Source organism: Rutilus rutilus (genome assembly GCF_951802725.1).
Source record: "Rutilus rutilus genome assembly, chromosome: 12".
In the NCBI taxonomy this organism is placed as follows: Eukaryota; Metazoa; Chordata; class Actinopteri; order Cypriniformes; family Leuciscidae; genus Rutilus; species Rutilus rutilus.
In genome coordinates, this window is record NC_140217.1 from 40,616,027 (window position 1) to 40,630,307 (window position 14,281).

The 14,281-nt window shown below is 39.2% G+C and overlaps 1 protein-coding gene across 1 annotated transcript in view; it reads right to left on the reverse strand.

Moving 5' to 3' along the window:
* Window positions 1–14,281, reverse strand: part of gli1 (GLI family zinc finger 1) — a 69,798-nt gene that overhangs the window by 28,951 nt on the left and 26,566 nt on the right. Inside the window, exon 2 of the mRNA XM_084425695.1 lies at window positions 3,483–3,582. Within this exon, the coding sequence (XP_084281821.1) occupies window positions 3,483–3,547 (65 nt within the window). The 5' untranslated portion in view covers window positions 3,548–3,582. The remainder of the gene's footprint in view (window positions 1–3,482; window positions 3,583–14,281) is intronic.

Consider the following 14,281-nt stretch of genomic DNA (forward strand, 5'->3'; position numbering starts at 1 on the left):
TCCATGGTGCTGTCAGTCTGTGAGGTAAACTAAACGCTATTGGCTATTTGAAAAGGGGGAGGAGCTATTCAATATGTCCCGCCTTATCTTCCGGTTTCAGAGGAAATTAAACCAACGCATCAAACAAAGCTGTGCGATCCAAGGCACTTCAGTGGAGCTTTAAGCCCAAAGGAAACTTCGGACGTCCGCGTGGGTCCAATTTTTTCAGAGTGGTTTCATGACACTTTAAAGGGGTGGTGTAATGCCCTTTTCACAAGATGTAAAATAAGTCTCTGATGTCCCCTGAGTGAGTATGTGAAGATTTAGCTCAAAATACCCCACAGATCATTTTTATATAGCATGTTAAAATTGTCACTTTTTGAGGGTGAGCAAAAACACACAGTTTTTGTGTCTGTCCCTTTAAATGCAAATGAGCTGCTGCTCCCGGCACAGAGGGCGGAGCTACAACAGCTTGTGTGTGTGAAGACACGCACTGAAACTTTCAGCCTTTTATATTCAAACGGATTCAGACAATGATGAAGAAGAAGTGACAACATGTAGAAGCAACAGGACATTTCTGAATGGTTAGTTGATGAATTTATGTAGATGATGTGGAGTTAACTATCTTCAAATCATTGATTAGCATATTCTGTCATGATAATCTATAAATCGTGTTCCCGGGGGCGGGGTTTATGTAAATTTAGGGTTTGTGATGTCACAAACCCTGGAGGAAGCTCGTGTAGTCTCTACCAGCCGTTTGTTGTAGTCCTTAAAAAACTATTTATGTAAAATATAATATCTCCCTCTGCTTTGAACTTTGAGTGTCTTAACTTTTCAACATTACACACTAACTAAAGTTCGAAAAGTGAGATCATAATCAACCACCCCTTTAAAGTGGAGAACATCTGGGTTTATTGCGATTCACTCGCTCGGCCACCGTGAGGCGCCACTTCCTTCTGCTTTCCTTCAAACTTACACCAATGAAAGACTGAGAACATGTCAGTGGGAATCCCCAACATTCCTCTATTCTCCTCTCTATCCTCTCATATTGATCAGTTTTCTTCCCATCTTTCTGGTTTTCTTCCTCTCTTTCGCTCATGGTCTGCCTCTCTCTCTTCCCTGATGTGTGTGTGATGTGTGTGTTCAGTGACGGTGGTCTCACTAATTCCCTCTGAACATTGTGTGTATTCCGGAGCGGTTTAATCTCCTCACACTAATCCCGCATGTCTCTCTCTCTCTCTCTCTCTCTGTCACACTGCTGTGGATCTGTTGTTCTCTCTTGTGCAAATTCCTTCTCTGTTCTCTCTCCTGAAAAAAATCATATTCTTAATGAGCGTCTTTGTCTTGTTTTCCAGTAATAACATCTAAACATTCCTAAACGAAGATGCATGAGTCTGATAAGCAAAGCTGTTGTTGAGAAGTAAACTGAGAAGATTCATTAGATTATTTATATTACTAAGCTATTTAATATTGTTTTTTAGAGTAATCTGTCTTGAAAATAAGATATTTTTCACTTGATTTAATTCTCTGAAATAAGTTCTGCTTCTCATGTGAATTTATGTTTTTTAAGGGATGTTCAGATGTTTGTTTTTTTTAAGTTTTTTTTTTTTTTTTGGGGTGGTTTAATTTAATTGATAAAACTTGTTAAAAACAAGCACACCTCACACTGAATTCATTCTAGACTGAATAAAACAAAAAACTGTAAAAACTGCATGATGCAAAAAGTGCAAAGTGGAGCGCAACAATTTTTCTAGTTTAAACTTTTTAAAATACATTTTTGTAAGACCTATTTTATTGAAATCTGCATGTTTTTTTGTTTGGCATGACTGATGAATTCAGCTCGTCTCTCTCTCTGAGGAAACCTGAGTCTGGTTTGGTCAGTCATGCGGAGAGTTTCTGCTCTCTGACCAGTAATAAGCAGCTGTGAGAGAGAGTGTGTGTGTGAGAGAGAGAGAGAGAGAGAGAGAGAGAGTGGCTCAACATGGGTGGCATTCAGGAGGAGGAGGAGGAGCTTCAGTGAGAGGAGGAGCCAGAGACCAATGACATCACGGTAATCATTAATATTCATGAGCAGAGAGAACACAGTTTAATAACATGTAAAATAAACGTTTAGACTGAGAAAACTACTGGCTATATATAATTATAACAAAAAAAATTTTGCAAGAAATATAGAAAAATTTTGCAAAAAAAATATTGCACTTTTTTTTTTTTTGCAAGAATTGTAGTTTAACATAAGTCATTTTCTTTTAAAGAAAATTATTCATGTTAAACTATAATTCTCGCAATTGTGTGGCAGTTCCTAACACATTTTTAAATACATATACTATATATTTTTATATATATAATTTTTTCATTGGTAAGTCAAAACATCTTAAAGTTCACTAACAGAGAGAGTCACATAACTTTATCCATTAGTGCTTCCCAGTTGTTATTTGTCAGTGTTCTTCTTGCTCTGCTTTATGATCATATAGTGACGGCTGATACAGACCAGCAGTTAAACACAATATTCTGTTTATAATGTGAACTAGAGAGAGAGAGATAGTGTGTGTGTGTGTGTGTGTGTGTGTGTGTATGTGTGTGTGTGTGTTGTACCCTCTGCTGGGCTGGTTAGTGTTGTGTGTGTGTATGTGTGTGTGTGTGTGTGTGTGTGTGTGTGTTGTACCCTCTGCTGGGCTGGTTGGTGGTGTTGTGTGTGTGTGTTGTACCCTCTGCTGGGCTGGTTGGTGTTGTTGCTGTTGTGTGTGTGTGTGTGTGTGTGTGTGTTGTACCCTCTGCTGGGCTGGTTGGTGTTGTTGGTGTTGTGTGTGTGTGTGTGTGTGTGTGTGTGTGTGTGTGTGTGTTGTACCCTCTGCTGGGCTGGTTGGTGGTGTTGTGTGTGTGTGTGTGTGTGTGTGTGTGTGTGTGTGTGTGTGTGTGTGTGTGTGTGTGTGTGTGTGTGTGTTGTACCCTCTGCTGGGCTGGTTGTTGTTGTTGTTGTTGTTGTTGTGTGTGTGTGTGTGTGTGTGTGTGTGTGTGTGTGTGTGTGTGTGTTGTACCCTCTGCTGGGCTGGTTGGTGGTGTTGTGTGTGTGTGTGTGTGTATTGTACCCTCTGCTGGGCTGGTTGGTGTTGTTGCTGTTGTGTGTGTGTGCGTGTGTGTGTGTGTGTGTGTGTGTGTGTGTGTGTGTGTGTATGTGTGAGTGAGTGAGTGTGTGTGTGTGTGTGTGTGTGTGTTGTACCCTCTGCTGGGCTGGTTGTTGTTGTTGTTGTTGTGTGTGTGTGTGTGTGTGTGTGTGTGTTGTACCCTCTGCTGGGCTGGTTGGTGTTGTTGTGTGTGTGTGTGTGTGTGTGTGTGTGTGTGTGTGTGTGTGTGTGTGTGTGTTGTACCCTCTGCTGGGCTGGTTGGTGTTGTGTGCGTGTGTGTGTTGTACCCTCTGCTGGGCTGGTTGGTGTTGTGTGTGTGTGTGTGTTGTACCCTCTGCTGGGCTGGTTGGTGTTGTGTGTGTGTGTGTGTGTGTGTTGTACCCTCTGCTGGGCTGGTTGGTGTTGTACTGGTAAAGCCCCTGGTGCGGCTGCATATCCACTGGCATCGAGACGGAGACACACCCGCTACACACACAGACCTCTGCAGGAACACACACATCACAGCATTCAGTTTTGGCAACAATATACAGTTTCTACAGTACAAAAACCATTACGCCTGTGGAATGTGTGTGTGTGTGTGTGTGTGTGTGTAGGTGTATATCTGGTAACGTGTGCTAATGAGTTTCAGACGCTAAATAGAGATCTCGTATGAAGCCACAGCTGCCGCCCAATAAAGACCATGAGGGAGGTCTCACACACACACACACACACACACACTGCAGCACATATGGACACACACCTGTCAGAACTCACAGGCAGAATCACAGACATGACGGGGGACAAAACTGTGTGACCGTCAGTCAGAGACAAGCCGTCCTTATTATTATTTCTATGATTTTAATTGTATACATGTTTAGAGTGGGATTTTGGACCAATGGGATTGTACTGTGGGCGGGGCTACACAGAAATACAATCAAAACAATTGACAAGACGTCACTTATTATCACTTGATGCTATTCAGGATAAAAAATTAATTAAATATAGACTGAGCTACCATATCTAAAATTTGGGGTCAGACAGATTTTTATTTGTAAGAAATTAATACTTTTATTAAGCAAGTAGCAGTAAATACAAAAGATTCTATTTCAAATAAATGCTGTTCTTTAGAATTTTCTGTTCATCAAAGAATCCTGAAAAATAAAATGTTACACAGTTTCCACACTGATAATAATCATAAATGTTTCTTGAGCATCAAATCATCATATTAGAGTGATTTGTGAAGGATCATGTGACACTGAAGACTGGAGTAATGATGCTGAACATTCAGCTTTGATCACAGGAATAAATTACACTTTACTGTATATTCACATAGAAAACAGATGATTTACATTATTATAATATTTCACAATTTGTACTGTATCTTGGTGAGCATGAGACTTCTTACAAAAATCTTTAAATGATAAAAAAAATGGTAAAAACTATATATACATATTTAATATATAATTGTTATATATATAGAGAGAGAGATAGAGAGAGAGAGAGAGAGAGAGAGAGAGGAGAGCGAGAGAGAGAGAGAGAGAGAGGAGAGCGAGAGAAGAGACTCTTTCAGAAACATTCACATCGTTCTGATCTCAAACTCTTGCTGATGTTGATGTAAACAGTGCTGGTGTTTTACAGACAGACAGAAGTAAAACGGTGTAAAACTCCTCGTTCGCCCTCATCTGCAACAACTTTCTTAGCTTCTCTCCTCGCTCCGAATAAATTACACTTTACTATATATTCACATAAAAACAGCTGATTTACATCGGAATAATATGTCACAATTTTTACAGTATTTTTGATCAAATAAAAGCAGCTTTTGTGAGCAGAAGAGACTCTTTCAGAAACATTCACATCGAACTGACCTCAAACTCTGCAACAACTTTCTCTCCTGCCCCCCCCCTCTCTCTCTCTCTCTCTCTCTCTCTCCCCTCTCTCTCCTCTCTCTCTCTCTCTCTCTCTCCTCTCTCTCTCGCTCTCTCTCTCCTCTGTCTCTCTCTCTCCTCCTCTCTCCCTCTCTCTCTCTCTCCTCCTCTCTCTCTCTCTCTCTCCCCTCTCTCTCCTCTCTCTCTCGCTCTCTCTCTCTCTCTCCTCTGTCTCTCTCTCCTCTCTCTCTCCCTCTCTCTCTCCTCTGTCTCTCTCTCTCCTCCTCTCTCCCTCTCTCTCTCTCTCCTCCTCTCTCCCTCTCTCCTCTCTCTCTCCTCCTCTCTCCCTCTCTCTCTCCCTCTCTCTCTCCTCCTCTCTCTCTCTCCCCTCTCTCTCTCTCTCTCGGTGGGTGTTCTGGCTGTTATGTCTCGGAGAGGATAATGGCAGCTCTAATGTATCCAGGCGTTCCTGGAGGCGAAAAGTGGGCGGGGCTTATGATCTGACCAATCACAGCCAGATTACACCTCGGTTTCCCCCCCCCGCCTCTCTCAATATCACTGTTTTTCTTCAACGCTAAACTTTGTTTTCCAACTCTGGCTTTGTTTTCATAACTTAAACAACTGAAACTGCATCCTTCCGTCGGTCATTCCCTCCATCAAACGCCACAATAACCCGTCTAGCAGTGAGCTCGAGCACTGACGCACTAAAGTGCAGGTAATCGACAACAATATGATTTATTCTGCAGTGTTTGAGTGTTGATGCGGCACATACACTGATATTCAACTAAACTGAGCAGAATAATGACAAATGACAATTGATGAACGTTGCAATAATGACAGTTATCAGTTATCAACATTGATCTGAATAATTAAACACTATTGTCTTTTGTAGAGCTGCTTTACAGCTGAAATTAGTTTTATAATTGATGAATTTTTCACAATTACCCAGCCAACAAAAATAAGTTCTGAAAGCGTTTGGCTGACATTATTATTAAAGCATTATGTCTGAATGTTCTCTGAACGTTCAAAAGCACCAGTTTTTCAAACCGTTAAGGAAACGTTACATTCTTCAAACATTGATACTTTTGAATGTTCAAACAGACAGATGTCAAATCAGAAAAATAATAATGTTTTCTTTTTTCATTAGTTTAGGTGAATGAATGACAGATTCTTGCAACCAATGTTGCAGGACAGATTCTCTTGGAATTAAATTGTTTCGTCACGTAAGCTGTCGCCATGGCAACCGTAAACTGTTTAAAGGAAAATTCAGTGAAAAGGGCGTCTTCTTTTTTCCAGCGTCTGCTCTCTCTCTCTCTCTCTCTCTCTCTCTCTCTCTCTCTCTCCATACCTGTGGTTTCCACCAAACCTCACACCTCCATCTGCTCTCTTCTCCTTCTACACGCTCATTTCATCATTTACACATGATTATACTCACAGTCAGCTTGTCTAAGGGAGGAATGGAGCAAAACAGACTCACAGCTGGCATCCAGCTGCTAAACACACACACACACACACACACGAACACACACGTGTGCTACTATGACGAAAGCGTCTGAACCCTCCACACTCGTCCATTCACTGTCTATCATTACAACTGCAAGGTCACATCTGCTAGAAAACGCCTTCGGCCTCACCTTTCACACATTGTTCTTCAGTGTTTGAATGATGTAAATCATCTGCCAAGACCCACAATATTGATTATTATGAAAAATGACAATAAAAAGCATTAGAATGTCACTCATTCGATACAAAATAATCAAATCAAGTGTTATTTCTTGTAAATATAAAAGAATTTTAAACATTTGTCGAGAATCAGATCTGGTTTTGAAATGGAAGACGACGATGGTTGATTAAAAGAGTAAGAGTGCCGTCACTGATAAAGATCCAGCAGGATCTGATGAATGAGCGTCAGCTCGCTGTGTGGTCCTGTTGGGTCAGAACTAATGCACTGCGCTGGGAGAAAGTCAAACTGAGTGTTTATATGCAGTGTAAATCATTTGAAAGAGAGAGAGTGTGTGTGTGTGTGTGTGTGTGTGTGTGTGTGATTGGACTGAACTCTGGACCAGAGCCCAGCAGAACATCACAATCTCTCTCATTTTAACAAACACTGACTCACATCATGAGGAATCTGAGATCTTTTGAGACACTGAACTTCTGAAAATAATTCAGCCTGAAACATGTGACATATAGGACTCATTCGTCTTTGTAAACTTCATAGTCTGAACACAGTGATGGCATCCTCAAAATATTTGCATACTCAACTCCAATTGGTCCTTTCTCACACATTTACATACTGCATTCTGATTGGTCTGTATTTCAAGCATCTGTATGACCATCTATAGCTGGAAGGAAATGTGAATATTTCTTGATGCTTGAATTTATACACACACACACACACACACACACACACACACACACACACACACACACACACACACACACTCACAGTTATACAAACTATGCTTCCAACAGTCTCTCTCGAGGAACATTTAGTCCCTTCGCTATCTTACTGTATCCTGTTCCTTGTTTGTGGAGGGCGATTATCATTTTTGGAACATTCTTCAGCCATATTTCTAACTTGCAGTCAAATGTGACACTCGACAAACCTGGCCAGTTCAGATATTTCATGTGTTCTAGCTCAAGCACACCTGGTGCAGCTAATGAAGCCCTTGATTAGTGAGACAACACCTGTTCTGCAGATCTGTGCTGCTGTGAGGGATTCTGTTCAGGGGGGGTGAATCATTTTGAGACTGCAGAAGTCATTAAAAGTTGCATTTACAGTTAAATTTGGGGAAAGCACTTGAAACATTTGTTGTGTTGAGCTATTTCAATTACTTTTGTTTGATTCGTTCATTGCAAACAGCTGAAAGTCTGTACATTTTGCCAATAAACCTGATGGGCGTTGAATAATTTCGATTACAACTGTATAATATAATTCAATATAGCATTGAATTAAACAGATTTTTTCTTTTAGGATGAAAAGGTTTTCAGACTCTCTGTAACTAATGATGCTGATCAAACATTAATACAGAATATAAATATTGTTTTGGTGTAAAAAACATGATTACTATTAAAAGTCTACTTCAATAATAATAATAAACAAACAACAATAATAATTTTTTTTTTTTATAGAGAATTAAATGTGACCCATATTAATTTGTTAAATTTCTACATCTTCATGATATATTTGTAGCTGAAGTGAGGTTGCAATTAGTGTAAAGGTTATAAGTTGCTAGTAGTGTATGAATACATTAATACTGTCACTGTGCGACTGCAATTATAAAATCACATTCAGGCCTGTTCGCACAATACCTGATGTGATTAAACCACAGGAAATTATGAGATTCCTTGCACAGAAACTATCCATGCAGAGTGCATTGAGTGATCTCTCATCAACGGGAAGATCCGTTTATTCGCCACACTTCACCTCCTTCTTTCAGGCTGTGAAAAAGCTTTTGTTTCCTCCCTTTACGATCCCAGGAGCTCTAAACCGAGCCACTCACTGAGAGAGAGCCGACAACAACAGCTCCGTCATCAAGGGCCATTTACATAACTAAACACTAACAAATGAGCACATCAACTCCTGAGAGAGAGAGAGAGAGAGAGAGAGAGAGAGAGACAGAGAGAGAGACGAGAACTAAATGAGTGTTAGTTGCTCTCGTATTGTGGTATTCCTGCGTGTGTGTGGCCTGTTCCTCTGAGCCAAACACAGTCAGAAGTGCTCAGTGATTCACTGATCATATTACAGACACACACACACACACACACACACACACGGTGCCAAACAGCTCTCAACACCCAATCCCAGATAACAGCTTCTCTTCTACATAAAGAGCTCAGAAAGACTTCAGAAGAGCCTCAGCGTGAGTCTAAGTGCTGACAACAGCATTTTATAATTATGCTAAACTCATCTAATCAACTCTTTTGACACACTTGTATGTGTAGTTTATATATATATAATATATACTGTATATTAAATAATATACTGTATATACACACATTCACACACACTCACATACACACAAACACATATACACACAGACACAGACACAAACAAACACATTCCCACAAACACACACAAACACAAACACACACACACACACATACATACATACACACACACACACACACATACATACACACACACATACATACACACACCATCTCACACTCACACAAACAACAATTAATTTTATTGTTGTATTTTATATGTAATTTTGCGCCTCATGTGAGCTGTTATGTTTTTTATTTATATATATATTATATAAAAAAATATATATTTATTTTTATTTTTTATTTTTATTTCCTGTACAGCACTTTGGTCAACTTTGGTTGTTTTAACAAATAAAGTGCTTAACAAATAAAGTTGGATTGGATTGGAAACACACACACACACACACACACTCACTCTCACACACACACACACACACACACACACACACACACACACACACATAAACATATATGCATGAATGTTCCAGTATTTCTGCGGGCCGGTGAAGCTGTGAGTCAGAGCATTCTCAGACAGACAGAAAAAGAGAGAGAATCCAAAGAAAAGAAAACTTCCAGCGATCCGAGCTGAACATGAGATGGAAAAAATGTGGGAGCAGGAAGTTGGCAGTAGCGTGTGTGTGTGTGTGTGTGTGTGTGTGTGTGTGTGTGTATATGTGTGCGTGTGTTTGAGTCTGACTGTGCATGTGTGAGAGAGTCTGACTGTGTGTGGCATTGGGCTGTCCTCCGACTCACACACACACACACACACACACACACACACACACACACACACACATATATATATATATATATATATATACACACACACACATTCCTGTACAAAAAAAAATAAAAAGGGCCATGCCCAAAATTTCTGAACACTAGGCTTTTAATTGTCTTAACCACAAATGATTAGTCAGGAAAATAGCAAATTTTAAGCAAATGCTCTGCTGAAAAACACCAGAGACTAGGGCTGCACGATATTGGAAAAAAATTACATTGCGATATTTTTTTTCCCAACGATATATATCGCGATATTGCGAGCCATCAATCCAGGCTAAAGTCAATAATTACCATTCCATGTTATTAATAATTTCACTAATAAGCAAGCTTCATTACAAGTAAAAAAAAAGGCCACTTAATATTTTATTCAAGAAACATATTTCTCTCAGAATTCGGTGAACGTTCTTCACAGGACCTAACGTTCTTCAGGTTCTAGGACCCGAAAAATTATGTTTTCTGTGCTGATTCAGTGACGCGTTCATGTAAACGGCACCTATAACCAGCAAAAGTAATGATTAATAATATGTAAAATATTGCGATGTGACATTTTAATTGTTTATTAATAAACAAGTGTTTTCTGTAAAGATTAAGTTGACAATACTGACTCGCGATCTTCGCAGCAGTGATCGGGAGAAATGCACTTTTCATACAGATTAGGCTATTATTATTTTTTTTTTAATGGTTCTGTTTAAAAGTAGAGATTTCTGTAGATAATAGAAATATTTCTATTTTATTATTATTATTATTATTATTATTAGGTGTGTGAGGCGAGTAGGCTACCTTTTATGCTGAGTTGCGGTTCATGGATGATAGCTTATAATCTCCAGTTCAGGCGCTGGCTGCTATAGGCTATTTAATATTTATTTATTAAATCCAGGAAATTGGATAATGAAATACTGATTAAAATTAAGATACAATTAATACGAAACGAAATTCGTTTTAAAGAAAGGCTTTGTGCTTTCTGTTTGAGGTATCTGTGAAAGTTTTAAAGCAGTCTTTTACTGCCGCTTTCATAACGGTCGCGTCCTTAATAACATTGTTTTTTCCTCATAAATGCGAACACGAAAAATAAACGACTTTAAAAAAAAAAAACATCCACAACTTTATAACACTCCAGCAAAGTAGCCTACCTCTTTTTGGTCAACATCCTCCTTTTTGTAGACGAAATAGGCTAGTCCCAAATAGCTGATTTTGACTTTTTTGGATCCTCTTCGTAGCGCATTTTTAGCTATAGGATTGCCAGTGAATGTTGGCTGTGAGCGGTGAGCTGCGGCACAGCGAACCAATCACTGTGCAGGCACGCGGAACGCGTATGTCACCCCAGCAAAAAGCCATACAACAATCTCGTGTTTACTGTGTGCTACTAACGTTACCCTTCACATCGCATGTTCCGGCGATGTGACTATCGCTCATTCGCACATCGCGATGTCGATGTTAAAACAGACTATCGTTCAGCCCTACCAGAGACAGAATGAAGTTTGAAGAATGTGGGAAGTTATGAATGAATCCCAATAAAACCGAGCGATGTCTTTGTAAATCTGCTGAGAAATATAATAATCTGAGTTTCAGAGGAAGAGCCGTCGCTTCACTGTGAAAACTCTTCGTCCTACAGGAGAATCCAGCAGAAACGCTGTTGTCTAAAGAGGAACGACAGATCCGACACTCAAAGCTTCATTCAGTGGATTTCAGTTAGTCTTCTGAAACTCATAAATGTTATTTTGCAATATTAGCCTATGTAAAGTGTCCTTGGGTTCTTGAAACACACTATATGAATAAAATACATTATTATTATCAATAAAAAAAAAACAGATAAAATATTTGCAAATGTTTTGCACCAAAAGTATTCGCAGCAAGTGTTCATAATGGTCTGAAAAAAGTTCAAAGAAAAAAGAAAAAAATAGGGCTGGGAAATGAATAATCGCATCCAAAATATGCATGTATATATTTAAGAATTTAAAAAAAAATTATATATAAAATATTTATATTTATAAATTATATATAAATATATATACATGCAAATATTCCTTAAATATACACATGCAAATATGTGTGTATTTATATATACAAAATAATTAAATAGTATAAACACAAACTTTTATTTTCGGATGCGATTAATCGCGATTATTCGTTTCACAGCCCTAATAAATAAGATGCGATATTTTGTGTGTGAAGGAGATGCATGCGGTTTAAATGAGGCCTTTTATGCATTCGGTTTAAGATCTCGTTGTGCACGTGTCTCATGAATATGTTCCGCACTGAACTCATCTATAATATTCGCACGTCCTCTCTCTAAACGGGTTCCTGCCGTCCGATCCCAACGTCTCTCCGGGTCATCAGCTTTTCCCTCATTCATTAGCGCACAAAGAGAGGGATGGATGAGAGCTGGAGGAGGTTAAACTCTCTCCTACCTGAGGAGCGCGGGACATTATAGTGAAGAGCGGGAGAGAAAGAGGGAGAACGAGAGAGAGAGGGAGAGCTCTCCAGTCGGATCGCTCTAGGGCTCTTGGGAAGTTTGTCTTGTAATTGAATCAATTGTTGACCTCCTGTTCAAACTGCCCGAGCTCCTCCGAGAGGAAAGCCTTCGGAATAATAAACGCCTCTCTCTCTCTCTCTCTCTCTCTCTCTGTGTATTGCGGGTTGCGTTCGCCCCTCCCCTCCTCTGAGTCAAAGGCCGTGATTTAGGGGGGGGTGTACAATCTTTTCACTTTCTCCGCCTTTTGCATTCTCTCTTTTTCTCATTCCTTCTTTTGTTTGCACCGTGGGATGAATTCTAATCATCCGTCTCACCTTTACACTGTATGTCTATCAGTCATCACAAAAAGTGCAATTCATTCAAATAAACAGAGGAAATATTACAAATGTACGCATTCAATTTGATTCAACACTGAAAAAAATGGTTCGTTGAACTTAATCAGTTTTAGTTCAACTTAATGCATTTGTTTAAATGTAGGTAAAATCAGTTGTGTGCATCCACTTACCATAAAAAAATGTATTCAATTCAACTAATCATTTTTTTTTCAGTGAAGTTGATTCATTAATATTACTTTGATTCAGACTGAACTGATCATATTTAATTTGATTCAAATGGATTTGGTCATATACGTTTGATTCTGGTTGAATAGATCAAATTAAATTCAAATGGATCCAGATATATTAAATTTGAGTCAGTCCTCAAGCATCATGCACAAAACTACAAATTAATGTTCACGAAACCATGAGGAAAAACACTGGCAATTTAGGTTCAGGTTTTCTGCGTATTTTCAGAGTTTAAGCATCAGTTTGAAGGTTTAAGCTGTTTTGGACACACTTAATAATGGCCCAGTGGAGAAGAAAGAGGAGATGCTCCTGTAATCCGCCTCTGTTTGCTCCGAGGCTTTAGATTTCTGCTCTATTGTGATGTTTCTCGCAGAGATCATCTCGCATACAGTCTCATTCAGTGCAGAGACCAGCTGATGACAAGCTTGCTCACGCATCAATCATATCTGTGATGCAATATGCTGAATATTTTTCTGATAAACTCTTGTATTGACCCAGTGATCTTTAATTATTAAAGTGGCATGTTTAATATTTCCCATTACAAAAATGTAAATGTATGCATTTGGCAGATGCTTTTATCCAAAGCAACACTGCATCATATTAAATTAGATTCAAGTTGATTAAGTCATATAAATTTAATTCAGGTTGAATTGATCATACTTAATATGCTTCAAGTCACTATACATTTGATTCTGGTTAAATTGATCAAATTGATTCAGTGCAAAAAAACTAAACATTCTGACATGATATGCAACATCCTCACCGCATCAAAGCACCAAACTAAAATTAAACCAAAACTAATTCAAAATATGAATAAAACTGCAGCTCCACAGTTTTGGACCCCATCGGCGGTGTATGAAGCAGATCCTGATATAAATGACTCGTCTCGTTCTTGAGCCGCTCTCATTCACTCGGGATCCTCTCCTGAAGTGTTTGTTGGGAAATCCTGAGTAAATCAAAGTGTTTGCTCACGCTTTGTCAGCACCACGTTTTTATGGACTTCCACTGTTGACAATCGCCTCAGTGCTGTTGGCCTCGCACAAGCAGGATAACGCTGTGCAAATATACTCGTGTACACTCGCACAATCGCTCTCTCAAACATGCAAACGCTCGAGTGTGCCAAAGTCCCGAACGACACGCTGATAGAGATGAACACGACTGACCGCGAGTCATTACTGCTGTTACAGCGACAACACAAACACACACATCACTAATGATCGATCAAGAAGACCGACTGATCAGCTCACACTTGTGTTCGTTTCATCAATTTGCAAAGTGTCTCATTTACCATCATCATCATCATCACTGTGGTGTTCTCCCAGCCGACAGGGAACGTTCAAAGTAACGTTCAGAGAACATTCAAAAGTAACGCTCAGAAAACATTCAAAAGTAACGTTCAGAGAACATTCAAAAGTAACGATCAGAGAACATTCAAAAGTAACGTTCAGAGAACATTCAAAAGTAACGATCAGAGAACATTCAAAGGTAACGTTCAGAGAACATTCAAAAGTAACGATCAGAGAA